General features: G+C 36.6%; 1 protein-coding gene across 1 annotated transcript; it reads right to left on the bottom strand.

Annotated features, from left to right (window-relative positions):
* On the bottom strand, positions 1–27,747 carry TMEM41B (transmembrane protein 41B). Its single transcript, XM_086340115.1, has 7 exons — positions 27,443–27,747; positions 14,689–14,806; positions 12,464–12,592; positions 5,909–6,002; positions 5,172–5,276; positions 3,901–4,039; positions 1–2,366 (listed from the first exon to the last, which is right to left on the bottom strand). The coding sequence occupies exons 1-7, from the start codon at positions 27,561–27,563 to the stop codon at positions 2,197–2,199; spliced, it is 876 nt and encodes a 291-aa protein (XP_086196241.1). The 5' UTR covers positions 27,564–27,747; the 3' UTR covers positions 1–2,196.

Genomic DNA, 27,747 nt, shown 5'->3' with positions numbered 1-27,747 from the left:
TTTGAGGTTTTTTCAGTACAATTTATTCTTCTTACATTTTAATTTACATTTATTAAATACCTTAGAAATATTACACTCAAAGTTAATAGACTTCCAGACAGAGACCATTAACTAAGAAGGAGCAGTCTCACTAAGTCAACTTCCCTAGTTAGTTTGCTGGCCTCCTCACTATTCACATGCTCTCTGGTGCTTATTACTATGCAACTGTCTTCAAGATGTGGTTGAAGCTTGAATCTACATCTGGCATCAGGCCAAGTCTGTTAATCCATGAATATTGGCCATCAACTGCATTTAGGGTACAGCCTGCAGAAGGCTCTTTCTTGACAGTCAATGATGATGAATGTGGAAAGACTGGATATTCTCTTGGGAGAAGAAAATATACCCCACCTTAAGTGACAGCTACAGTTTCCTAACAGAAAAAACAATTAGGAAAGGGAAAAGATCAATGATAAGAATAAGGAAAATACTCTGAGAATAGAGTAAGTACATATACATAATGGAGTAAATAGGCTGCTCCTGAGTCCATATGCTTACTTTTATTTTTAAAAGTCTGATAAAAATTTACTCAATTACATTTTATACAGTAATATTTAGTGAGCTTTGTCCAAAAAGGCTATGTTTTAAGTTTGCTTGTAAAAATAACGAAAGCTTTATCAGTCTCTGGTCAATAAGAAAGGAAGAAAACCTTGCTAGAAATAACAATAAATAATTTCACACAAAAGGCCAGGTGACATAAGAATAGTATATTAATGAATATATTTTCTTTGTATTTACAATAAATCCATTTGTTAATACTGTGATAGAAAAAATAATCAGTCCACATTATACAGTAGAAACAGGCTTTGAGGCTGATCATACCTGTCACAATAAAAACATACAAGGATTTCTTCCACAGCTAAAGTACTTTTCAACATGACAGTCTTGGGTGAAGGCAAAACTGACCGAGTATTTCACGTCTTAGAATCGAGGAATCGAGGGTGTTACCATTAAGCAAGCAGCAAAAAGCTGTTTGGGTTTTCCAGGACTATTTAAATATAGTAGTTACCATATGAGAATTTAATTTTACTTTGAGATATAAAAAGTAAAAACCCTCAATAGGGAAACTGCATTAATCAAAAGCAGCCCCAAACAATAAAGCCATCAATAGAGAAATGAAACAAGGCATTCTTATGTATCATGCATAAAAAGGATAATTACATCATACATACTTTAATGACCAGATTAATAAATAAATGTGATAAATGTTACAGTCATTGGAACAAATAAACTATGTTCAACTACTTAAGTGTTATGCTGCCACTGCTTCTGTTTCAAAATATTAAGTAATATAATTAATCTAACATCTAAAAACTGCATACTTTGAATGTTTGCTTTTTTGATCCCCTCTTGAGACAGTAAAGGGGAACCATGTAATAAAATATTATCTGAATATAAATTATCAACACCAATATGATACAATTATCATGTAATTGGAATTTTTGTATATGCACAGTGTAAATATTTTGAAAACTGGAAAAAAAAAGATGAAAATAGACTGGTCAGAATTTTAAATTTCAGACTAATCCATGATAATCTAGAACAGAAGATAAAAATAAAGTTCACCAAATAGACATAACTTGATATCTTTTCCAAATTCAGTAGTCCACTGAAGATGCGACTTCTAAACAAGTCTATTGTCTCAAAGGTAAAAAGAGGAGGAAAATGTAAATCTCTTTTGAGCTTTAGTTTTCAAGTTTATGCTCTCAAAAAAGGCTTGACATTAGTCAGAATAGCAATACTATATCTTTGTTTTTGAACTTTGTATTTGCTTTTCCTATTTTAGCTATAGTACTGAACAGATAAATTATCGAGTCAAGGGTAACTATTTACGGCAAGCTCATGAAATATATTAAACTGAATTAATCAGCTGGGTCAAGAATTTCCTACTATCCTGCTATGTTTAATACCTACAGTCTTGGAACAGTAATTTAGGAGATGTCTATCATAACTACTGACAGCACTTTTCATGCTATACCAATTTCCACTTTTACTTTCTTCTCTCCTTTGCCACTTAAATGCATTATTTTAACCATCTGATAAGATATTTTATTTTACAAACTCCTGTTCCAATTACTGAAGAGGTGATTGTAACACATAAACCTGCCAATCCTGAGATGATGATGATGATGATGGTTAAATTAAAACCCAGAGGATTATTCACTCAAATTTCTGCTTTAGTTTTTTCTGGAAGATGGCTGGCAGAATAGAAAGAAGAGCCAAAATCATTAGAACAAATACTGAGTTCCAGGAAACAGCTTCCCCTGCTGTTGTAAGCTGGTATAGTGTTGTTCCTGCCTTAATTGCTACAAAAGAGGGAGGTGCAACACCTAAAATGAAAAGTAAAAACACACATTAGAAAAACAATCAATTCTCGTTAAAAATTAAAATTCTGTGTGTATAAAATTTCTTGTAAGAATACAGTGACTTACATTTTTTTAACTTTTAATTTAATTTAAAGCCCCTCAAGTTTATTTCCATATAAAGAATTCAATTTTTCATAATCACCTCTTAAGGATATTGAATTAAAAAACCCAAGGAAAGTTTCCAGAAAATAATTTTACAAAATTGATCAACAGCCTTAAAAAAAGAAATGTGCTATGATTCTCCAATTTCAACTTTAGGAGATACTAATGTATATAAGCAAAGATCTGGTCTCAAGGATGTTCATCTAAGAATTATAATTTAAAAATCTGGGAAAAAACCTCCATTGTTGAAAATAAGATTGAGTAAGTTTTCATTCACTCTTGACAGAGTACATTTAAAATAAAAATGAGTGGTAGGAGATACTCAGAAATAGAAAGATACTCAAAATATATGAGTAAAAAGGGCACTTTATACAAAAGAATGGTGAAACAACCATATTTTATTAAAAATCAGAACTGGAAAAATTACTTTAGCCAAAGCTGAAGTTAATTTTATCTCTAGGTATTTCATCTGTAAAATAAAGAGACAGTACAAAAACTCTCTCTTCTGATCCCATAAATGAAATATTATTTTACAAAATCCAAAAGTACCCCCACTAGGATATTTTTGCCACTTTTATGGAGAACCTAAGACTTTCAGCTTTGTCTATGAATTCTTCTAAAAGTAGCAAAAAAAATTAAGTATTAACTTAAAGGTTTAATGTAATACACACTCAACACTTGAGGAATCTGCTCATTTTGTTGATATCTAAACAATTCAACTTAACTTCAAAAGAAACACAGAATATTCTTAGTGAAAGAACTACCAGAATTCACAAAATACATAAATGAATCTTTACGTCCACTGATTAATTTCAAAACTAGGTGTTAGCTCCTTGAAAGCAAGAATCTTTTTGTTGATCCTTATTTCCCCTATACTTTTGGTAATGCCCATAATGAGTACTATGTCAATAAAAAGAAAGATAGGATCAATTCTTTATCGAAAATTAAAGTTCATTATTTAAGTACCTGATTAGAAGACAAAGAAGAAAGTACTCAAAAGAGGCACTTTCATTTTTTTTTCTCTCCACTGAGGGAGAGAATGGAGTTAAGAAGTTCTGCATAATTCTGTATGACTAAAAGAATATCCAGCAGACAGTGCTCTTATTTTTAAAAAGTAACAAAAAAGATGTAAATCAACACAATCCAACAAACAATTCTGAACATTAATTTACACAGACCAGGCTCTGTGACCACCAGTTATATAAACCTACTCCAGCTGGACACGGCTAGACATGTACACAATGAGTTCTGTAACGTGCATGAATTCATAGACAAAGATAAAAGTCTTAGCAGGTTCTCCATAAAAGTGGGAAAAAAATCTTAGTGGGGTACTTTTGGATTTTATAAAATAATATTACACTTATGGGATCAGAAGAATGAGAGGCCTTGGCCTTACCTAGAAAAGTGCCAATAAAGAAGACTTTCAAGGGCACATTTATCACAGGAGATGTAATATTAATAAACCAATTAGGCAGAAATGGTGTTATTCTCAAAAATATAATGTAGTTAATGAGATGTTCTCTGTGACGTTCAACCTGTGACAAGAAAGAAACAAATCAGTTTGAAGACAAAGCCAATCCTGAAAATAAACTGCTTATTATAAAATACCTTATTTCAAATTCTTATCCCTGATAGCTCAGCATTTACCCAACAGAAATTATCAAAAAAGGAATTTGGAAATGACAATGAACTAGTCATCAAATGTTCATTATCAGAGCTAAATAACATCAGATGAAAGTTTTTATGATTGTGCTTACAGCATAATGTTACACTATTAAAGATGGTTCTACATCAGCCAGATAATATGGCTCAACAACATTTTAAACCTAAAAAGGCAAAATTAAATTTATAACTATATATAAGATATCCAATGGTCAACTTTTTAATGCCTTTAACTTCCTATAAAGGAAGGGCTAGTATAGTACATCAATAAACCTAGCCTCCACTTTTTAAAAAAATTTCAGATAACCTTTGTTATTACAATTTACTTCACATTCATCACTGATAAATGAGATTAAATAAGCAAATGGAAACATTCAGCTGATTAAATAAAAGCACTGAATGCAGTTTATACTTCCTAGATCTTGCTATATAAATAATGATTTTGATTTGGGGCAAAATGCTTAATTTCTCTTAATTTCCTAACCTATAAAACAAAGGGGCAAATATCTAAAATTTCTCTGATTTAATAATCTGTTTCTTCTGCTTTTTTCTTAGAAACACTATGTTAGACTTTCCTGTGTAGTAGTGTTTATATCAATATTTATCAGTGGTAGTCTTTGCAGAGATCCTAACAGAAGATAACAGTTTTTCCCACTAATGAAATGCATTAAAGAAGTTGGCTGATCCAAGCTTTTCAGAGACCCACTGACAGCATCCTGCATCAACACAAGTGAGGTGTTTAAATACATGGATGCCTTTACATTGACACTTTGATTTTTCTGCTCTGACTAAACTTACTAGGAATACAGAATTTACTGTTATAGACACAAAAACTTCATATTTGAAATTCTTAACATTCATTATTTGCCTACCACTTAATTTTATTTTGGACAAAAGATTATTTTTATCAAAGCTCTGAGTCTGAGTTCATTTATGTAGATATTATACACTGACCTCCCAAGTAGCCAAAGAATTACATCAAATAATTTAAAAATACATGTTTACCTGCTGTGACCATTTTACTGCTTTCTCCGTTAGGTATTTATATACAACTGGCCTCCCAACTAAATAGGAGAGCATATAGCAGAATGAAGCACCAAGTCCAGAACACTAGAAAAATAACAAAAACTCATAAGCATTTTGTACTTTTCCATCTTACTCACATGGATATATTCCTCTAAGGCAAAACTCAACTAGTTTCTTTCTTTTGGGGTACAGGGAGGTTACTTTGCATAACACCTCTAATGCAGAGAGCAAGAACCCATCTAATCCAGTCCTTTCTCTCACCAAATTATAACTAAAATGAGACCAGCTAAAACAAACTGGAACTTGTGATTAAACTTACAGACTATATCCAAATAGTTCACGTTAGCCATTAGCCTATGAATAAAACCTCAAGAGCCAATATGTTTTCAATTGCTATGCTTGAAAACACCACCCCCATTGGGACTTAACTCCTTGTGCCCACCAACAACGTTCTTGGACTGTTTGAATTACAAAACAGTACTGGAAGCAAAGGCTAGAACAGAGCCTATAAATGCAATTAAGTCTGTGATATCCCTGTTCTAGAAAAGAGACAAACTATAACATCTCCTTATGGAGGGACAATTATTACTTTAACATTAAACAGCTCTTAAAACTAATTAAGTTTATGCTTCCAGAGACTAGAATGCCATCATCATTCCATCATTCTATTTAAAGTTATTTTTTTCTAGCCTCCCAATTTCATTTTAAATACTTACCAAACAAACAAGAAATAAGGCTAGTGGAAAGGGATAAAGGAACCCTGAGAGTATACTGAGAAATATAGAGCCCGGAATAGCAAATGTTTGCAAGCTGTTAACTTCTAAGTTAAGGATTAAAACATAATTAAATGGATTTTTCAACCACAAATCCAACAATCCAGAAAAAAAGCATCAATGCAGAAGTTATATGTTAATAAGATTATATCCATATTTCAATATTAAAAAATTAAGTGAAATTACACCCCAAGTTTAAAAAACACATGATTACTCAGTTGTAATACCTGTAACTTGGAGCTTACAATTTACTAACATTATCAGAAATCAATGCTAATTAGAGTGCGTTACTAAGAGAAAACCAAGACAAATGCCGAATGTGTACCGGACAGAGAAGAACTAGGCACTTTAGGGGAACAGGGACACAGAAAAAAAGAAGAAGAGAACAGAAAAGGTCTTCAGTAACCTTGTAAATAATATACTTCTCTAAATACATTGGATTTTTACTCTCAAATACTTTTAGGAAACATGATTTCTGTAGACACACAGGCACACAGAAGATTTACTATGCCTAATTCAATGTGTGGACATTTACCTCAACTTACTACTCATTAAAAAAAGGACAAGGGTCACAAAAGACAGTAAAGTTACAAACAAGTCTTATTTTTAAATTAGATCTTTTTTCTACTTCTCTGATTCCTAGTTTGGGCCTGCACCTCTGCATCAACCATAACATGATTTACTTACAAGTCAGAAAGAGTGAATTCCTTCAACATCTCTGTACTTTAAAATTTGTATCTTCACTCAACCTGTTTGTTCCCTCTAGTTTGCACTTTACTCTTATTTTTGTTTCAATCTCCTTCTTCCTGGGTTCTTTAACTTCTTGCTCTTTGACAGATTCCTCCTGCATAAAACTATTCAGATGCCTATAAACTAAAGAAAACCTGGGCTTTTTCCTTGAGCAAGGTATCCTATCCAGCTATTTCCTCTCTCATCTTCACTGCCTTAGATTCTCTCCATGTCCCTTGCCACCTGGCTTACCCATCCGCCACTCTACTGAAACCTCCTTCTGGCTGAAAGTAATGACTTTTTCTTAGTAAGAATTTTTTAGTAATTCCTGCATAAGATTCGGAGAAGGCAATGGCACCCCACTCCAGTACTCTTGCCTGGAAAATCCCAGGGACGGGGGGGCCTGGTGGGCTGCCGTCTATGGGGTCACACAGAGTCAGACACGACTGAAGCGACTTAGCAGCAGCAGCAGCATAAGATTAGATATCCTTTAATGTGAAACTCACGTCCAGTGAACTGTATTTTTCGATATTACAGATCATTCCTTCTCTAGCTTTTTTCTTCTCCTTACCCTCAAATCTGGAGATTGTTAAATCCATCTCCTCTCACTTTTGATAAATTCAGCTACTTCCACGTATATGGACGCACACATGGCTTCAAGTATATGGTCATATGAATCTATAATTTTGAATTCTCTTACCACTCTCAAATTTCCCAGCTGTTTATTAGATACCTCCACTAAAAAGTTTAAAAATTACACTTATTTATTTCAGGGCTCTTTAGAATCTTTTAATGGAAAGTCTCAAACACATATGAAAGATGAGAAACTAGTACTATATACCCATACACAGTTTTAACAATTAACATACAACCAATCTTGCTTTCTCTGTATCCCTTACACACAATTAGATTGAAGCAAATCCCAGACATACCATTACAACTACTTTAATACCTTTAAAAGATAAGGATTTCTTTTCTTAACACAACTATAATAACATTGTCAGAAATTAACTATAACTTCCAATTGGTCTAAGTAGCTATTTAGTGTGTTCACAATTCCCACATGCCTTTTTTTTTTTTGACAGTTGGTTTGTTCAAATCAGGAATGAAAGGGGTCCACACATGGTATTTGCTCACTATTAGCAAATAAATACAGATTTTTTTTTCCCCTTGCAATTTACTTATTGAAGTAATTAGGTCATTTGTGGAGAAGGCACTGGCGACCCACTCCAGTACTCTTGCCTGGAAACTCCCATGGACGGAGGAGCCTTGCGGGCTGCAGTCCATGGGGTTGCGAAGAGTCGGACAGCACTGAGCGACTTCACTTTCACTTTTCCCTTTCATGCATTGGAGAAGGAAATGGCAACCCACTCCAGTGTTCTTGCCTGGAGAATCCCAGGGACAGAGGAGCCTGGTGGGCTGCTGTCTATGGGGTTGCACAGAGTCAGACACGACTGACGTGACTTAGCAGCAGCAGCAGCAGCAGGTCATTTGTAGAATTTACCACTTTTTGAATTTTGCCTATTGTATTCCTTAGGGTGGTTTAATATGTTCCTTTGTCATTTTTTAAGATTAATCTTTGTTGGCATACACCTGATTTACAGGGACTTCCCCAGTGGCTCAGTAGTAAAAAATCTGCATGCCAATGCAGGAAACATGGGTTTGATCCTTGGGTCTGTAAGATCCCCTGGAGGAGGAAGTGGCAACCCACTGCAGTATTCTTGCTTGGACATCCAATGGACAGGGGAGCCTGACAGGTTACAGTCCATGGGGTCTCAAAGAGTTGGACACGATTAAGCAACTGAGCACGCAGGCATGCAGTTCATCTACAATGCTGCATTAGTTCCTGCTGCACAGTAAAGTGAAGCAGCTATACATACATATATTTATATATATTGTTCCTCTGTCATTTATCTTGTAGTAACAAAGCCATTTTCTGTGCACAGGGATATAATTTGACCTTAATTTCCCAGCTCTGTATGGATTGTGTATTTTTTTCTCTAACACTGAAAAATCTTGGTTCTTAATACCATAGCAAAATTAGCTATTTCCTTACATATTAATATATATATACACATATATATGTATGTGTGCATATATGGGCTTTCCTGGTGGCTCAGACACTAAAGAATTCACCTGCAATGCAGGAAACCATTAGTATTACATATTTTTAAATTTCAGAACAATACAACTGAAAAGAGTTTAAGATTTCTAATTTTTTTTTGTCCTTAAGATTTATCCCAGAAGGGACACATAACCAAATTAGTTTTTTCAAGGATATAACTAATTCCTCTTGATAGCCAAATCCATATCAACTCAATATATCGTTAAATTTATTTCATTTTGCTTTAGATTTTTTTTTTTTTGTTAAAATATACTGAACGTAAAATTTACCATCTTAACCATTTTTAATGTATGGTTCAGTAGCATTAAGTACTTTCACACTGTTGTGAAAGCAATCTCCAGAACCCATTCCTTCCTCCCCCACCCCTCTGACAACCATTCTTTCACTTTCAGTCCCTATGAATTGGGCTACTCTTACGCATGTGCCTAGTCACTGAGTCGTGTCCGACTCTTTGCAACCCCATGGACTGCAGCCCACCAGGATCCTCTGTCCATGGGGATTCTCCAAGCAAGAATACTGGAGTGGGTTGCCATGCCCTCCTCCAGGGGATCTTCCCAACCCAGGGATTGAACCCAGGTCTCCCACACTGTAGGTGGATTCTTTACCATCTGAGCCACCAGGGAAGCCCACTTTTCATGTGAGTGGAATCATACAGCATGTCTTTGTGACTGGTTTATTTCACTCAGCATAATATCCTTAAAGTTCATCTATGTTGTAATATGTTTCAAAATTTCCTTCCTTTTAAAGCTGATAATATTCCATTGCATGTACATAGCAAACTTTGTTTATCCATTCACTGGTTAAAGAACACTTGAGTTGCTTCCATTTTTTGGCTATTATGAATAATGTTGCTATGAACATGAGTATACGAATATCTCTTGAGACCCTGCTTTCAATTTTTCAGGTATATACTCAGAAATGGGACTGCTGAATCTTGTTTTTAATTTTTTGAGGTAACATCATATTGTTCTTCATAGTAGCCACACTGTTTTACACTCCCATCAACAGTGCACAGGGGTTTCAATTTCTTCACATCCTCACCAACACTTGTGACTTTCTGGGATTTTTGCTTGTTTTTTTGATTAGTAGCCATCTTAACGGGTGTGAGGGTACTTTAGATTTTAAAGATTCTTGTTTCTTTTTTCATTTTGATTTAGTTGATTTTATACCTGTGTGAAATTATTTACTTGGTTCTAAAGTCAACTTTACACAATGAAGTACACTTGAGGAAGTTCCACTTCCATCACTGTTTCATCTCTCTCTCCCCCACAGGTAAACATTTTTATTAGTTTTTAAAGATATCCTTTCTATTGTTATCCACAGCTCAAAAGTCCTCAATGACTATCCAATACCAAATAATATTCTAAATTCCTTAGCCTAGTACTCAAAGTCCTCTACAATCTGAGTGCAACGTCCAGCCTATCTTTCTAAACTTATTTCTCAAATCCTCCCCTTCTCACTTCCTATACACCAACAAAACTGGACTACTGATCACTTCCTTACCATGCCCTGTGCTTATAAGCCCTGCTCTAGACTTGCTGTGTCTAGAATGACTGTACTATATCTCTACCCATAATTCTCATTATTCCAGATGGAAACAGTTGTTTTTGCTTTTGAACACTTAAACTAGACTGTACTTAGTATATAATTAGTACTTAAAAAAAAAACCTGGCTAAATGGATGAAATCTAAGTTAAAACTAGTGATTATAACATAAAAAGTAACAGATACATGAGTTTGAATTAGGTAACACCAATGAAGGAACTAGTACTGCACGCTGAACACAATGGCTACCAGGCAAGTGTGCTGTGAAGACGAGACGCTAAAGCGTGCCTGGTCTGAACTGAGATGTGTCATGAGCGTGAAATATACACATTTCAAAGACTTGGTACCAAAAAAAAATGTGAAATACTAATAATTTTTATGTGGTTACATTTTGAAATGATATTTTTGACATTTCAGTTCAAATAAAATATATTAAGATTATTTTACTGGGGACTTCTCTGGGGGTCCATTGATTAAGACACTGTGCTTCCAATGCAGGGGACACAGATTCAATTCCTGGTTGGGAAACTAAGATTCCCACACGCTGTCTGGCCAAAAAAAAGAAGGCTATGCCAACATCATTATAATAAATATTTTTTAAAATTGTTACTTTTTCTAATGTGCTAACTAAAAAATTTTAAAACTGCATGTGGGTCACATTATACTTCTATTAATCAGCACTGTACTATTAATTATATGCCTTATATACCCTAAGATAAGTCTTCTCCTGTACACTGAATTTTAAAAAGTATCTTTTTAACACCCAGAGCTTATGATTCAAAAGTGTAAAATAAATAGAAAATTATAAGAAAATATGGAATTAACACATTATCCTATAAAAAAATCTAAAACTATGCAGAATCATTACAATTAATTATTAAGCAAATAGTTAACCATATGTTATCAAACCTGAACTGACAATATTAACCAATGATTTATTTTTATCCAATGTATTTATAGTAACAAACCTATTCCTATACTTTCAATTCACTTTCTACAAGGCACTTTATTCTTTCCTACTAATTTGCATATGAATATTAAAGACAACTAGGCTATAACATTTGTTCTCCCATAGATGATCAATATTCACTTATGCTAACTGGCTGATTTGCCATATGAGTGGGAAACCCTTTTATCCTTCAGCCATGAATCCCTCCCAAAGCTAGGGGGCAAACCGGACAGAAAAGATGATTTTCCAAAGTGAACAGAAACTGTATGTCTTGTTCACAAAAGTCTTCCAAATGAAAGGGATGAATCAAATTTGTTTCTTCTTTGGGGAAAATATTTAATTTTATGGCTAAAGTTTATAAGTGTAAAATAACCTACAAGCCTAACACTCTGGTTTTCACAAATAAGCGATGAAATGGAAAGCAAACATCAAGAGTTAATGTCTTTCATTACCCAAGAAGATATGGAAAACACACGGGACTAGAATAAAAGATACAAAAGTTAGAAACTAACATCCACAAATTGGAAGGTTCATCACCAGTTGCACAGGTGGTTTGAAAATATGTGGAAAGAATAAAGCTATTTTCCTGCCTAGTTAAATTATAACATATATTTCTATATAAAACAAAGGAATACATACTGAGAACTGTAAAAAAAAATCATATCTTTTACATGACTAATTATCCTGTTAGGATTTTTTTACAAAGAGAACCATTAAGAAAAAAATCATGACAAAAGATTCATAGCATAGTATCTACAAAAGCAAAAAATTAAATACAAACTATAACTTCAAATCTAAGAGAATTTTTAAAAATTATGGTATGGTAACTATTAATTCAAAATTATTATTTAAATTACACCATCGATTAACTAATAATCCTAAAGTAACTATCTTAATACAAAGGAAAGAAAAAAGTTTATGATAAGTGAAATAAGCAGAAAACAGAAAAACAGGTAAATATTCAGAAATGACAACTGAGTTGAACAGACAGGATTAAAATGAGAATTTTTTCATTCTCTTTTTTCAATATTTTAATGTTATACTGCGTTAGCAATTTTTAAAAGGAAAAAGTTATATATAACTGAACAGCAGATCTTTCAAAACCTTTTTCTTAAACAAAACTAAAAACCATTTTTCAGTTAAAAGGATACAAAATATATGTAGCAAAATAAGCTACAAGTACTTGTACATAAAAGGTGTCCTTATATTTGGATAAAACTTTTCCTAGAGCCTTGGCATCATCCATATCTCTGGGAACCTTCATATTCACTCTTTCTTCTCTAAAGAAATAAAATTAAAGTGAAAAAAATTTTAAATAGAAATTTGCCAAGAAAAATCATATCAAAGTCAAGTTCAAAACATGAAGTTTTATCCAAAATGATTTTGATGCCTCGATCTGTAATATGCTAAGTATAAATCCACAAAATTTAACTTCAAAGTCTATATATCATTTGCCTTTTAATGCTTTAATATAGTTTTATGAGACATATAATTCATATGAAAATTCAGGATGACCCAAATTAAAGGTTAAAAGCATTTGCTCAAACACTGGAGTAAATTTTGAACTAAGAAATGAACCACTGACGTTAGCATATTTAAAACATACTAAACATCATTTTGGGTAATTCTCATGATAAGCTACAGTAAATAATTAATTACAACCAAAATTAAATATAAATTTCAATGAATTTACAGTTCATATCTTTTCTTTAAGTATCCCAGCTTAAAGTTCAGATAAAAACTTTAACACTTGTTACTTTCTATTAATTTTACTTTATATTTGGTGCCTTGTTTGGAACTGAATGTTCTATTTATAAAAGCCCCAAATAATCACCTTTGTGTTTAACATATATTGTGCCCATTTGTTTACATAAAAAAATTTAATCTTGCGGAACAATGATAGAAAGCTCTTAAAAGTCCTATAAAAATAGCAGGTAAACTAAAAAGGGTTTTTCTCTATAAGTTTAAAAGCTAAACTTTATGGGGAGATGCATACATCTCATACATATTACACACACAGAAATAATAAGCAGAATACAGAAGATCTATAACAGCATATTATTATATAAAAGTGTTATAATTCTTAGAACAGATTGGAAGCAAACAATCTTAAATTACACTCTATATTCTTTCCCTCTTTCAGTCAGTTCTTTCTTACTCCTTTGATAAAAATGAGAAAGGATCCAGAACTGAACGACACTAGTATTAATGAAATGACATGCTATCCTCCCAAAGGCCTTTTCATTCATGTAAGAAATTAAAAGTATTAAAAATAAACATGTGCAACTATAAAATTTCAAATATAAGGAAGCGTTAATGAAAGAAATTAAGAGGAGACAGGAACTCACTGATGCCTCGAAATCACATCTCACAGTTATCCATTACCACATCAAGCTGGCCCTGGTTGAAAGTCTAACTATTTACATTTCAGTAGTCTCTCACATAATCTATGATTACCCAAGGGTGTTATTACTGTGGTTAAATAACCCAGAGATATTTCACCCTCATAAAATATGCCTCAGGTCTATAATCTTTTACCTGAAATTCAAAAAGCACTGAAAACCAAAAGTTCTTTGTAGCTTGTCAGCAAAAATTGATCCACATGTATATAAAGTTATTTATAGTCTTTTACGATACAAGTTTTTCTATGTGTTTTATTATGGGGTACTGCCCCAGACCCTGCTGGAGATACTACATAATATACAGGATTTATACCATGTTATCTTTCCAAAATAGAAAAGCTCTAAATTCTGAAATACATCTCACTCCCAAGGTTTTTGCTAAGGAACTGTGGCTGTATACTAATAGACAAGTCTTTTTACAAGGTGCATTTCACAGCAAAAAGTACTTATTCAAGCCTTATCATTTCTATATAACAGGGAACAGAAAAAGAGCCAGTAGACAGAGATGCGGGAGGGAAGTAAATGGACTGGACAGAGGCAGACAGAAACTGCCACAAGGAAAAGTAGGAAGGGAGAAAACAAGAGTGGAAAAAGGGAAAAAGCAGAGAAAAAGAACATTAGTATTTCTCAAACTGCAGGTCAATTTCTATTCTAGACTGCAAGATAAATTTACTTGGTCACTACTAGCATTAAAAAAAATAAAATGCAATAAATTAATGTGGTTTATTTTCCAAAATTGCTTGAAAGCCATTAGAAAGATGCCTTAGAGGAGAAGAGCTAGAAAAACCAGGCACAGAAAATCAAGAGACATATTTGGAAAGAAGTATTTAAAGACAGTGTCAATATGAACTTGCTACAAACCATGAGAGCTGATATACAATCATGACAGTTCTGTTGCTTAAAATTAGTTAAACTTTTAATCCACTTTAATGCCTTACAGACATTTTCTATATATATTTTTTTAGTATACTTACTCACTAAGCTGAGGAAAATTTTTATATACCAAAAACATAACAAAAGCTGCAGACAAGAAAATGGACACCAATATAAGAAGTGACATTCTTGCTGAGCCAGCTTCTGCACAGGCTTTCTCTGAAAGGGGAAACAAAAAGTTGTAATTAAGATAAATATAAAGGAAGAGAGTATTCCGAGCCAGTAAATAATTTCCTGAAAGATTTTCCTCCCGAGAAACTGTTCACACTTTTGCCCAAAACACTGTAACATAAAATTTTAAGTACTACCATATTTGATGTTTTATGAACTGGCTGTAGTTCTTCTCACTGATACATGCATTTTAAAAGCATGAAAAAACAGAATAGCAGAATTTGTAGCACTGATTTGTGGATAAGCTAAAGGGGAAAAAAGGGCATTGCTGTAAATGCTATCACTGACTTGGAATTTTATGTATCTACATTGGGAGCTGACAGCATAGGCAGAATGGCTTCATAGGAAAAATGAGCTAATGCGGCAGTTACTTCAACTCTCATAAGAAAGAACCTGGAGATTGACTAATGCAACTGGTGAATGTTACACTTTCTGTTTATATCAAGGGCTTCAGAACACAGCTGAAGCCTAGATATTTTGGGTGACTCTGTGACTCCAAGAATGGGAGAATATGTTTGTGTTCTCCAATAAGGTAATCTTAGTGTTATCTTAAAAAAAAAATCTTATGGAAGATGACCATATGAAATGAGAGCCAGGATACTGCAAGCAGAATGAGCAGGGTGTTTTTACTGCAAGCAATCAATACTGAGGAGGCAGGAATACCTTATAGTCATCACTGGGGAAGAGGCAGGAGAGGGTGGCTCAATTTGTATTACCTACATTTATCATAATCCCATGTATACACTGATGACAGTCAGGGGACTAAGAGACAAACATGTATACTATAATTCAGTTCGGTTCAGTCGCCCAGTCGTGTCCAACTCTTTGCGACCCCATGAATTGCAGCACGCCAGGCCTCCCTGTCTGCCACCAACTCCCAGAGTTCACTCAGACTCATGTCCATCGAGTCAGTGATGCCATCCAGCCATCTATCCTCTGTTGTCCTCTTCTCCTCCTGCCCTCAATCCTTCCCAGCGTCAGGATATTTTCAAATGAGTCAGCTCTTCGCATCACATGGCCAAAGTATTGGAGTTTTGGCTTCAGCATCAGTCCTTCCAATGAATATTCAGGACCGATTTCCTTTAGGATGGACTGGTTGGATCTCCTTGCAGTCCAAGGGACTCTCAAGAGTCTTCTCCAACACCACAGTTCAAAAGCATCAATTCTTCGGCGCTTAGCTTTCTTCACAGTCCAACTCTCACATCCATTCATGACCACTGGAAAAACCATAGCCTTGACTAGATGGAACTTTGTTGACAAAATAATGTCTTTTCTTTTTAATATGCTGTCTAGGGTGGTCATAACTTTCCTTCCAAGGAGTAAGCGTCTTTTAATTTCATGGCTGCAATCACCGTCTGCAGTGATTTTGGAGCCCAGAAAAATAATCAGTCACTGTTTCCACTGTTCCCATCTATTTGCCACGAAGTGATGGGACCAGATGGCATGATCTTAGTTTTCTGAACGTTGAGCTTTAAGCCAACTTTTTCACTCTCCTCTTTCACTTTCATCAAGAGGCTTTTTAGTTCTTCTTCACTTTCTGCCATAAGGGTTAGCAATATTTATAAAGGTGCATCAGGTGTCACTGCCTACTCCACTAATGCTCCCTTCTCTGAGGCCTAGCATCTTCCTCAAGTCTCCCCCACTCTTCAAAGGGGCTAATCTCAATGGCCCTATTACCACTGATGCCAACACTTCACCCGCCCAACACACAAGGCTGACTGGCCTATGGCTGGACACCTGACCCAAGTATTGGGATGGCCAAAATGTCATTTGGGTTTTTCTTAAGATGGTATGGAGAAATCCAAACAAACTTTTTGGCCAACCCAAGAGAAACAATTCGTTATTGGCTGACCACATTTTCTCTTGAGAATATGAACTAAGAAAAAGAGATATACTATTGTCAAGGTGTGGCAGATCTTGAGGCCAAAATGTCAAACAGCAAAAGGACACAGTCAAAAGACATGGCAAGCCAAAGATGTGTACCAGAAAATCCAAGAGGACAGGTTCAAAGGGAAACCCAGACAGTAGACATGAGAGGAAGCTAACCTTCTTATCGATTTTGAACTTTTCATTTCCCTTGAAGCCTGGTGAGAATTCATTTTTTGCTCCTGGATACCAGAGTGACTGTCTCATATTCTTAGAGAACAACCTTGCTTTTTATTTCTGTTGGTTTAAACTGACTCCTGTTCCTTTGAAAGGAAAAAGTTATAACTTTTTATACTCAGTTTATCCCTTAGCTCATTATGGCAGTTTTATATACATTACATCTGAATTAATAGAATTTTAATACACTCAATGTTGAACATAGAGCAATAGAAAACCATCTAGACTCTTGCTATTCCGTGTGTTTTATGAACTACATGACTAAGCACTATCAATGAGTTTGTTAGAAATATAGATTCTCAGGCTAACATCCCAGACCTACTAAATTAGAAGCTATATTCTAATTAAATGCCCAGGTGATGGTATATTAAAGAAGCAAAAATCTGACCCATCCTTCCTATTTTTTGATAAGTTATGGAGGCCCAGAGGAGACTGCACTATTTTTAAAAAGTCTTAAGTCAATGAGATAGTGTGAAGTATTAAATATATTCCCAAAGCACTTTAATATCCATTTATAAGCAACTCATAATTTCTGCTGAAATGAACTGCTTAGGTTAGTGCTTTAATATACTAAATATAAATTATTCTTATTGGTTCATTAAAGTATGCTTTCTGAAAGACAATATTAGGTTTACTGGGTTCTAGCATGTGGACACTAAAGGTAATTTTTTTTTTAAATCTTTTCTAATTTTCTGTAGTCTAAATGTATCACTAATCAGCCCAAGCTTCCAACGAGGCCCTATCATTTTAACTTTGCTTCATCTTAATCTCAAAAAGGACTTTACCTCAAAAACCAAGTCACAGATAGAAACTTATCTGTTCACATCACACTTATAAAATTTATTGCAGGAAAGAAAGGGATGATAAAACAATACAAAAGATGTCTTGAATGGAGTAATAAAGCAGTCACGTGCATGTGTATGTCAGTCGCTCAGTTGTGTCCAACTCTTTGCGATGCCATGGACTGTAGCCCACCAGGCTCCTATGTGCCTTGGACTCTCCAGGCAAGAATGCTGGAGTGGGTTGAGACATGCCCTTCTCCAGGGGATCTTCCTGACCCAGGGATCGAACCCAGATCTCCCACATGGCGGGCAGATTCTTTACTGTTTGATCTACCCGGGAAGCAATAAATAATAAAACAGTCATGCCTGCCTCTTAATACTCCAGTTCATCAACCCACTTACATATTTATATACATGCTTTGTTGCGACACAGAGAATTAAACAAAGACTTTAAACATCTGAGGTGGGTCAAAAGTGAAAAGGTCTCTTCAGAATCTTATGATAACAAACAAGTAATTTCCCATTACTTTTTTACCCTGATTATGATACCTAGTTCAATACACACCTTGAGGATTCCTAATAAATCAGATCTACTCAATCTAAAAGGAAAAAGAGTAATTAGCCAAAAGTTATAAAACTATCAGTGCACTAAAACCAATTATATGAAAAATGTAGTTTTAGTTTCTAAGTAGAAACCCTATTGAAATATAGACTACTCTTAAGGCTAAAATGGTTAGTTTCTTACTTATAAAATAAAGGAGTACTCTACTAAAAAATAAGGGTAATATATAGGTACTGAGTTTGGGGACATAGTTTTCTATAGGCTGACATCAAAGGAAAGACATGATAACATAAATGGTCTGTATAATTTTTCCAGAGTCTGATTACTTCTTAAAGATAGGAAATTAACTTGCCCCAGCCTTCATGGCACCCCACTCCAGTACTCTTGCCTGGAAAATCCCATGGACGGAGGAGCCTGGAAGGCTGCAGTCCATGGGGTCGCTGAGGGTCGGATACCACTGAGCGACTTCACTTTCACTTTTCACTTTCATGCATTGGAGAAGGAAATGGCAACCCACTCCAGTGTTCTTGCCTGGAGAATCCCAGGGACAGGGGAGCCTAGTGGGCTGCCATCTATGGGTCGCACAGAGTTGGACACGACTGAAGTGACTTAGCAGTTAGCAGTCCTCACTTTTCACTTACTTTCCTGCTAGAATCAGGTCTAGAGTACAGAAAGGACTGATGTAATATTTTAATATTATGGGCATCTTTTAAAATCTTTAAAACCATTAGTTTCTGTTTTTTCATCCTATAGATACTTGTGGACACAAGCATCACAGCTAAGACTAAATGGCTGATTTCCCCTCCTTTCTGGGAACATCTCTTCAAGATCTCTCTTATGCAAGGAAGGCACACAAAGGTAGAGCTGCATAGGACTATCTGCTGAGCATCTATATTGTACAAAATGTTTGGTCAATTTATGCTAAGAAGCTGGTAACACCATTAGCTAGAATCCCAAGGAAGAGGACAAATGGGGTTTGAGATTATAGGAAAGCAAGATTACTGGGCTGGAGGAAGGCAAGATTCACAGAACAGGTGGAAATTTAGTTGGAAAAAAGATAAGTTTACACTCCTCTAACCTGTCCTGGAGCTAAAAGTATATTTAAAGAATCCAATAGGTGACTGCTGCTGCTAAGTCACTTCAGTCGTGTCCGACTCTGTGAGACCCCATAGACGGCAGCCCACCAGGCTCCCCAGTCCCTGGGATTCTCCAGGCAAGAACACTGGAGTGGGTTGCCATTTCCTTCTCCAATGCATGAAAAGTGAAAGGTGAAAGTGAAGTCGCTCTGTCATGTCCGACTCTTAGCGACCCCATAGACTGCAGCCCACCAGGCCCCTCCGTCCATGGGATTTTCCAGGCAAGAGTACTGGAGCGGGGTGCCACTGCCTTCTCCTCCAATAGGTGACAGTCCTCCTTAAATTACACAAGACATTTTGCATAGTAACTCTAAAATTTACCTATAATATTTTTCTCCCCATCATTAATTCACCAGTCTTAAGTAAGGGATCTGAAGGGAGAAAGGTGTGAGACTTTTAAGTGGACTACAGAACACCCTGGCCTCCTGATTTCACTAGAAAAGACCCTGATGCTGGGACAGATTGAAGGCAAAAGCAGAAGGGGGTGCCAGACAATGAGATGGTTAGATGTATCACCAACTCAATGGACATGAATCTGAGCAAACTCCAGGAGATAGGACGGGAGCCTGTCGAGCTGTGGTCCATGGGGTGGCAAAGAGTCGGGAAGGACTTAACGACTGAACAACAAAAACAGAATACTATCCTGAGTCTTCCTTGCGTACAGATTTCTCTGATTGCTACTTGTTGCCTTACAGTTGGATGATGAAATATGTAAGACATTTGTTGAACAAAATTAACCTCCAGGTTTAACTCGATACCTATTTTTTCACTCTCTATAATGAAATGCTTTTTCAAGCATTGTACTCAACATAACGTAAACACAAGAAAACAGTTGATAATGCAATAAAACTAAGTGACAGTCAACTTTAAAGCTCTCCATTCTTTCACACAAAACTTGCAAGTAGAGAATGTTGCCTATTACAATTCAATAATTCTGAGTACAGTTCTAATAAATCCAGAAGCTAGCATGCAATTCACTTAGTTCTGAACCTAGATTAAAGTTATAAACTTGGGAATTCCCTGGCAATCCAGTGGTTAGGACTCTGTACTTTCACGGCCGGGGGCCTGGATCTGATCCCTGGTAAGGGAACTAAGATCCCACAAGCCTTGTGGCACAGTCAAAAAACAAGAGTCGTAAACCTTGTTTTAATGATTGTTCAACATCTAAACGTGTAGCATACATAATTACAATGCCTCTTCCTTCTGGTTGCATTAGACACATGTTATGTAGCATTTAGCGCTTCTGACAACAGTGCTCTATACATTCATTAACCTCCAAATCTTCCATTATACTAATTCCCATTCTCAATTATCCCATTATCTGTTTGCCAACCTCCTCCCAGGCCAAAGGTACTGCAAGAGAAAGATTACTGTGTTCTCTTGGCCGACAAGTTCATAGGCTTCAAGCTTTTCTATCTTCAATTAAGGTTATCACTGGTAAACAATAATGATTTTACAGTACCCTCCAAAAAGACTACTTCAAGTCTCTTCAAGCTTTTAATTCTACTTTCTCCTATTCTCAACCAGCGAGGCTGCCTCCACAGCTTACCAATCTCCATCTCAAGATCTATTCTTGAATTATCTCCCCGGGCCTCTTTCCCCTTATCTTTCCATTAAATGCCAGCACACTTCCTTCCAGATCTTGCTCTCAGAACTAACTCTTCACTGAGTATCTTCAACTCTTCCTACTAACAAGCAACTTTTCTCTAACTTCAAATATGCTTCTATTCATCCTGAAAAACCAAAACTTAACCTTAATGCCCCTGTAGTAGCTCTCTATTTCTTATTACTTTCATATCAATACTTTTTGAAGAGCAAAAAGTATTATATCTACAAGATCTCAGGAATCACTCTACTGCTCTTCTAGTACTCTAGTTCTCTACATTCAGCCTACATGATCCTACCATGGAGGAAGCAAAAGACCCATCTCTCCTGAAGACACAATTTACAGGGACTCTAACAAAAGTTTTTTTATGGTTACAAGAATCTATTATAACACTGCTGGAAGTAAATTTTATTTCAAGAGCTTAAAATTCTTTAAAATGATGTATTAATAATCAAAAATGGTAGTTTCATCTAGTATAAATTTAAACTAAAATAACTTTTTTTAATGAAATACAAAGAATTAACAACTTTAAAAATACATACAGAGAAAGCATGTTTGCAGGTAGGTGAAGAAATAGCACCACCTATTTTGTATGAAAGCTCATTCTCTGATGTTTGCGCCCTGCACATCTGCTACCATTCAACCCACAATGCTCATTCACGATCATCAACCACTTTCAGGCACTTCCCCTTAAGAGGATAATAGGCAGGAAGGCAAGGGGTCTCCAAAAGGAGGAAATAGGCTCCAAGTGTCAGACTTTTTTTTCTCTCTCCCTTAACCAGCAGGAGGAAACACTCTCCACGGATGTTTTTCTTAAGCTATGTTAATGAAACTATGTATTTGCTTTGGAATTTGCCTTTCTTCAAAATGGTCCCACCTAAGACTAACTTGACTTCCTTTTCTCAAACTTTGGGCTGATAATAGCTCAACAAACCAGTATTCATATCAATTGTTTTACAGCTGGGGGATGACACACCTCGTGCCATCCTATCTCAAAAATGCATATTATGGGAGAGGGGCCTGGTGAAACTCCCTCAGGTCTCTCTTACCTGATTCAGTTCAGTTCAGTTCAGTCGCTCACTCGTGTCCAACTCTTTGGGACCCCATGAACCGCAGCACGCCAGGCCTCCCTGTCCATCACCAACTCCCAGAGTCCGCCCAAACCCATGTCCATCGAGTCCATACCATCCAACCACCTCATCCTCTGTCGTCCCCTTCTCCTGCCCTCAATCTTTCCCAGCATCAGGGTCTTACCTGATTAATAGCTTTCTAACAGACATAAAACAACTTGCTAAAACTAGCGGGGTGGCGGGGGGGTGGGGGGGAGCACTCTCTGTCCCTCTTCTGACGTTTATGTCAAAAGATTTCTCTGTCCCTTTTTATACTTTAATAAAACTCTGCTACACAAAAGCTCTTGAGTGATCAAGACTGGTCCCTGGTCCCAAAGTTAAATCTTCTTCGGAGATCACGAACCGGACACCGTTCACCATAAGCTGTCACCCTATTCAGCAAAGACTAAGACCAAGCTTCAAGTAAACTTCATAATCCTAAAAGATACCTCCATTTAGAAGATTTACTCAGCCTCAAAATTCTTAAGACTTTCATTTCTATTCAACTTTAGCCACCCACTTCCAGAGATAAAGTTCTCACACCACCTGAGACTGCTCTACCTTCAACATTTTAAGCTTCAACATGCCATTCTTTGATCACCTCTGTTCTTTCATGAGCTTAACACCTCTATTTTCTCCCTTCTGTTGGGCTCCTCGCTTCTCTTCCTTCTATGCCCAGCCTGTGTATCCAACACCTTTGATTTAGAATCCTTACCTTTCCTTATAGCTAATCTAACCTGAAATCAGTGTTTCAGTGTTTCAGTGTTTCAAATCAGTGTTTCAAATCACTTTTTTCACTCCCATACCAAGATGGCTGAGCACAAATATAGAAAAATCATTACCCATTACAGAGATCCATGTCTTTGGGAAAACTGACTTAGCCTCATTCCTACTTCCTTGTTTAGGTATTGAATACACATCAGGCTGAGCCAATTAAGTTATTCTTACCCTCTGACAACAGTGATAGGCTCAGGGACAAGCATTTTATCTGAGGCAATCTAATCGGAGTGACTAGACTTTTATTGGTAATACTAGGAAAAATAGGCTCAAAATTATCAAGGAAGCATTTAGCTTTACCTGGACCTTCAAGAGAAATCAACCTTAAGTAAAGCTGATATCAAGCAAGCAAAACAAGATATGAAAGAAATCTGATCCTGATGATATTACTGAGCCACTGGTTCCGGACTAAAGCCAGCGAATCCCACTTAATCTCTCTACTTTTTAGTTATATGAACCAATAAACTTCCTTTCAGCAAAGGTTTCAATTGTGTACTCTACTGATTATAAGCAAAAGAATCCTGATATATAATATTTGGGTTGAGTCTGACATCAGCACATCATATTAATATACCTTGGTTGATGTCCAGTTGCCAATTTTACTCTTAGTTCCCAGTTATCAGTAATCAGTAATCAGTAATTCTTCTTCCTCTAAGCTAGTACTTAGCTCACACCAGATGCCCAAAGGATATTTGTTGAACCTAGGTTCTGCAAAGCAGAACCTAGAACAGGCATCTGAGAAGGATTTTATTATCCAAGTTCAAACAATACTGTCTTCAGAGAGCAGTAAAATCAACTTCTTTTAGTGTTTCTAAAAGAAGTTTTTAGTGTTTCTCAAACATTTTTGGCTGCATTCCACAATAAGCAATGTATTTTATACCATGATCTGATACACACAAAACTAGATGACTGAAAAATAAAATTAAAAGAATACTTACCCCTACTACATACAAAGAACTCTATTTTTCCTTCAATTTTTTTAATGGCTCATGATTACCTATCAAATTCATTTCACACTGCTTACAAGGGGATGACCTATATATTGAAAAATGTGGCCTTAGGAGTTCTCTTAAATCAAAATGGGGAACTTCGATGATTTGCTAGTAAAAAGATCAGTCAGGGCAAACAAAAGAAAATAAAACATCTGGTCCAGGTATTCTTGCACAAAGAGTAGGTCAAGAGCCTTTTAAGTATTATTACCTCTTGTGTCTCACCTTTTCTAATCATGTAAGAATTAGACTTTTAGTGTTACTGTCCTGCTCAAATCCTCACAGTGGTCTTCAGTGTCTAAGACTCAAATGTCAGACTAAAGTCAAGGTGAAAGTGAAAGTCGCTCAGTCCTGTCAAACTCTTTGTGACACCATGGACTATACAGTCCATGGAACTCTCCAGGCCAGAATACTGGAGTGGGTAGCCTTTCCCTTCTCCAGGGGATCTTCCCAATCCAGAGACCGAACTCAGGTCTCCCGCACTGCAAGTGGATTCTTTTACCAGCTGAGCCACAAGGGAAGCCCAAGTCAGGTGAGGAATCCACTAAATGTACCAAATACTGCATGTGAGGTGTAAAAGATTTCTTTTTTAATTTGGCTGCGCCAGGTCTTAGTTGTGGCATGTGGGACCTAGTTCCCTGACAAGGAATGGAACCTGTGCCCCCTGAATTGGGAGGGCAGAGTCATAACCACTGGACCACCAGAGAAGTCCCTAAAATATTTTAAACATACACACAATGACAACTACTATTCGTCAAAGTTATGTAGATGTATCAGTTAACAAAAACACAAACTTATTTAAAGTGTCATGGAATTTATAGAAATATTTAATTACTATGTATTCAAGAGTTACTGCATTTTCTTCCTCCAAAACTTTTCCTTTCTGAATACCAAGTTACCACCTACAATTAACAAAAATTATTTTTCATAATAACTTGGAAAATCAGTTGCTAAGTGGTTACTACTGACATCACATCACCAGCTAATTAGCCATGCCCTCCTCCAGGGATCTTCCTGACCCAGGGATCAAACCCACATCTCCCACATTGTAGGCGGATTCTTTACCATCTGAGCCACCAGGGAAGCCCAAGAATACTGGAATGGGTTGTCTATCCCTTCTCCAGGGGATCTTCCCAACACAGGAATTGAACCAGGGCTTCCTGTATTGCAGGCAAATTCTTTACCAGCTGAGCTACAAGGGAAGCCCAGCTAATTACCACCAGCAAGGAACTTACACCCTATCATGTAAGGGGTCCACAAAATCTTGTACACAAAGACAGAATTCCTCACACCAATTAAAAAGAGAGAGAGAGGCAGAGGAAAAGAAAAACCTGAGAATCATTAATAAGCAGATAGATCAAAAAAACATCCTTTGCCTAGGACTTAAAGCCCTTTATACTAACATCATTTTGACCATGGCCAACATTATCTCCTACTACCACCCAACAGACCTAGTCCACTCCTGACAATTTTATCTCTTTATAAACACACATGAATGGTTCACACTAACTTTCAAGCCTGTTAGTCTCCTCTGCCCAGAATCCCTCTCGGGTCTACTAATCCAAACCCTACTTCTCTATGAAGGCATACCTTCACATCTCTACCCTCTGTCTTCCTGCAGATTTGTAGTTTCTCGACAGCATCACAAAAATAACTGTGGTGGATGTGTTTTTCTAATGATAAAATAAGATGAACAATTGTAAAAGCTCTTTGGAGGTTTCAAGGTCTTATTTTTTATTTTCCGAACAGCTTTAAGTTAAAAAAAAAAGTAATAAAGCAATTGATTGCTATTCCAAACCAAATGATAATCTTTAGGGATGACTTATCTGGTAAATACTTTTTCAAAAAACCCTTGGATTACTGTCACTCTCAATCACAGCATCTTCAAAAGATTCCTGTCATTTACAGTGTATTTATACTTTGACAACAATTCATTTCTGGGTTTTTGAAGTTATTTGGCTCTATGTCTATGAGGTAGAAAAATATCCAAATATATAAAGCTGAAAGACCCAAATCAGACTGGAGGCATCTTAAAATATTTTAAAGTAAAATACCATTTTCTGCAAGACACTTTCTAAATTTTTCATATATTTTAAATTTGATTCAAAAAAAATTCAGCTGAATGTTAAACATTATCTCCATTAAAGTGTGCAATACTTTATTGTTGACTATAGTTAACAATGTTGCTGCTGCTGCCGCTGCTAAGTCACTTCAGTCATGCCCAACTCTGTGTGACCCCAAAGACAGCAGCCCATCAGTTCCCCCCATCCCTGGGATTCTCCAGGCAAGAACACTGGAGTGGGTTGCCATTTCTTTCTCCAATGCATGAAAGTGAAAAGTGAAAGTGAAGTCGCTCAGACGTGTCCTATCCTCAGCGACCCCATGGACTGCAGCCTACCAGGCTCCTCAGTCCATGGGATTTGACACTCTTAAAAGATCCTCTCTTTACCCATCACCAGTGGTGCAACACATCAGTGTGAGCTGTAGACAACTTAATTGAGACAACTAAACTAACAACTAAATGGAGACATCCATTTGCTACAATCACTCCAAGTTTACTGGACAGAGGAACCTGGTGAGCTACAGTCCATGGGGTTGCCAAACAGTCAGACACCACTTAGCAACTATACAACAACAATTCCAAGTTAATGGGCTTTAAAAGCATTTAAAGAGTTTAATCACTTCAACTGCTAAAAATTCTAGCTCAGATGGTATCAAAGTATTTAGTTTCTGGGTATGCTTTTTTCCTTAAAATAATATTTAAAGCCCTGAGAAATTCCAAGATGGAGTAGCGCAAAAAAAAAACTTAAGGATAAGAGATCTTAGCTATAATAGTAATTACTAACATTTATTCAGCCTTCACTTCAAATAAGACAAACATCACTTTAAATCCTTTATATGAATTATTCTCTTTAATCCACGCACCAACTGTAAGTAGCTATTATTACTGTTATCATCATCCCCCACTGTACAGTTCAGATACTGAACTTTTAAAGGATAACAAGTCCAAAGTCATAAGTGGTAGAGGAGGGACTCAAACTCAAGTGTTCTTGCCACCTGGAAGTGGCATCTGGACGTATTAATAGTTAACTCCTTGCTTTTAGTCACTACTTCACTAATCTGGCTCTGTGACTTTGTGTAAGTTATATATCCACTGTGGACCTCAGTTTCCTCATCTGAAAAAAATAAACCTACGAATGCTAACGTTCCTTCCAGTTCTGCCTGGCTTTAATATTATCAACATTACAATCTCCCTGAGCATCAACAAGCCAGCGTTTCATTCCTTTTTTTAGTTGAATTAAACTGAAAAAAAAAAAAAACCACACACACAAAAACATTTAGGAACGCACCCCATTTAGGTGTCTGGCCTTATGGACAGTGGGCACAAGGTGGACAGTGGCCGTAGCCGAGGTCTTCCAATATCTCTGCTCCCGGTCCTGGATGCCCCCTTTTCACCCGCAAATCCCCGGTACCCGCTGGGTTCCTTTCTCCTCCGAAACCCCTCTCGGCACACCTCCGCCTCTGGGCCAGGCCCCGCGCTGGTTCCCAGGTCTACTCACCTTTCAGGTGGTCTCTGCTGCTCGGCGTCGAGGAACCCCGCGTCCCCGTTGCCTTGTCCCCCGGAGGGGTCGAATGGAGTGCCGCCGTTTGCGATCTTTCGACCGCTCTGCCTTTCGTCATGGTTGTTTCAGGGTAGGTGGAGGAAGCGGGGTGAGGCCGCTCCCCCTTAACAACTCCGCTGCAGGATCCTTACAACACCCAGGGGCTACAGCACAGCCACTTCCGGGTCGACCACCTCACCTGAGACGACCTCAGCTCCGCGAGCAGTGACGCTGAGCTGAGATCTGCAGCGCCTACTCGGGCT

The sequence above is a fragment of the Bos grunniens genome, chromosome 15 (assembly GCF_055505025.1).
Source record: "Bos grunniens cultivar Pamir isolate PY7600 chromosome 15, Bosgru_T2T1.0, whole genome shotgun sequence".
In the NCBI taxonomy this organism is placed as follows: Eukaryota; Metazoa; Chordata; class Mammalia; order Artiodactyla; family Bovidae; genus Bos; species Bos grunniens.
This window is presented reverse-complemented; position numbering and strand designations above follow the sequence as displayed.

Excerpts from the sequence above, each read along its gene's own strand:
- TMEM41B (XM_086340115.1), bottom strand. The coding sequence starts at position 27,563 with ATGACGAAAGGCAGAGCGGTCGAAAGATCGCAAACGGCGGCACTCCAT. Across the intron at positions 12,593-14,688 it reads AATTTTCCTCAGCTTAGTGA|AGAAGAAAGAGTGAATATGA; the intron begins GTAAGTATACTA and ends TTATTTCTTTAG. Across the intron at positions 2,367-3,900 it reads CTTTATTGGCACTTTTCTAG|GTGTTGCACCTCCCTCTTTT; the intron begins GTAAGGCCAAGG and ends TTTTCATTTTAG.